Below are 1,525 nucleotides of genomic sequence, written 5' to 3' on the forward strand. Positions count from 1 at the left end.
CTCTCTCTCTCTCTCTCACACACACACACACACACACACACACACACACACATCTTATGGGGAAGATGGCCACCCACATAAAAGATTGCTTGCTTGCTTGCTCAGGAACCCCTCATCCTGAATGGTAATGACACATTTCATCTGCATGTTCACTCAGGACCCCATATGAGGGACCCTGGCATATTATTTTATTCATCATATTTTCATAAAATGGTATATATTGATAAGTTGTCAATGGTATATATTGATAAGTTGCCCTTCAATTGTATATATTGATAAGTTGTCAGTGACAATTTTTTTCTACCTAGAAACAGCAATTCACATCCATCCACAAAACACTTATGTGCTTAGGATTTTCCTCAGACATGCTTTAACCTCCTGATTCCTCATAGAGTAGATTAAAGGGTTTAATACTGGGGTGACTGCACTGTAGAGAACAGTGATGATCATCTCTCTTTCAGGGGAGTCACTGGCAGAGGCAAGCATGTAGTTTGAGATGACTGGAATATACAGGAGAGCCACAACAGTTAGGTGGGAAGCACAGGTGGAGAAGGCTTTCCAACGGCTCTGCCATGTCTGGAATTTGAAGAAGAGGAAGGAGATGATGTAGAGGTACGAAAGGAGGGTGCAGATGAAGGCAGCCAGAGCAATACCACCAGTGACCACATTAACAAGGGTGAGATTGAGGGCAGTACTACTGCAGGCCAGTTTGAGTATAGGTTTGATGTCACACATGAAGTGCAGAACATGGTTGGGGCCACAGAACCATAGTTGGGAGGTGAGCACTGTGTGCATCAAGGCATAAAAGAACCCAGCAGTCCAGGTGGCCACAGCTAACCTCAAGCAAGCCCGTTTGTCCATTATGGTGGAGTAACGCAGCGGGTTGCAGATAGCTACATAGCGGTCGTATGCCATAACGCCCAGAAGTATAGACTCACAGCTGCCCAGGAAGTGGAAGAAGTGCAGCTGGGTCAGGCACCCAATAAAGGAAATGGTCTGGTGTTCCATTAGGAAGCCGCTCAGTATATTGGGTATTGTCACTGTAGCGTAGCATATGTCCAGACAAGATAGATTGCCTAAGAAAAAGTACATGGGCGTATGGAGCCTTGGCTCAGCTATGACTATGGTTAAAATGGCCCCGTTTCCCAGGAGGCAGGCCATGTAGAGTAGCAGGAAAGGTGTGAAGAGACTATGTTGCAGCTGTTGGTCATTAGTCAGACCCTGAAGGATGAACACTTGGACCACAGTTTGGTTCTCCATCACTATGTAAATAGAAAACAAAAATAAATATTTGATTCTTGTTTCCATAAAGAAAAACAACATTTCTTTTATAAGAAAGGCGATGTGATGAGGTGTATGAAGCCCAGTCATACAAGTTTTTTTGTACTATGCTGTGAACATATAAAGAAACAGTGCGCCATATCGGAATCATGTTTTGTTATGTTTTTACCCATTGCCATTTCTCCATTGAGGACACCTGCACATAAGTCAGGCTTCCAGGGGTGAGGACTTGCAGGAAACACTT

The 1,525-nt window shown here is 44.1% G+C and overlaps 1 protein-coding gene across 1 annotated transcript; it reads right to left on the bottom strand.

The window, feature by feature from the left end:
* Positions 1-339: 339 nt before the first annotated feature.
* LOC136652655 (olfactory receptor 12D1-like) lies at positions 340-1,260 on the bottom strand. Its single transcript, XM_066629581.1, has one exon. The coding sequence runs from the start codon at positions 1,258-1,260 to the stop codon at positions 340-342; it is 921 nt and encodes a 306-aa protein (XP_066485678.1).
* Positions 1,261-1,525: the final 265 nt, after the last annotated feature.

The sequence above is a fragment of the Tiliqua scincoides genome, chromosome 5 (assembly GCF_035046505.1).
Source record: "Tiliqua scincoides isolate rTilSci1 chromosome 5, rTilSci1.hap2, whole genome shotgun sequence".
NCBI classification, from domain to species: Eukaryota; Metazoa; Chordata; class Lepidosauria; order Squamata; family Scincidae; genus Tiliqua; species Tiliqua scincoides.

Excerpts from the sequence above, each read along its gene's own strand:
- LOC136652655 (XM_066629581.1), bottom strand. The coding sequence starts at position 1,260 with ATGGAGAACCAAACTGTGGTCCAAGTGTTCATCCTTCAGGGTCTGACT.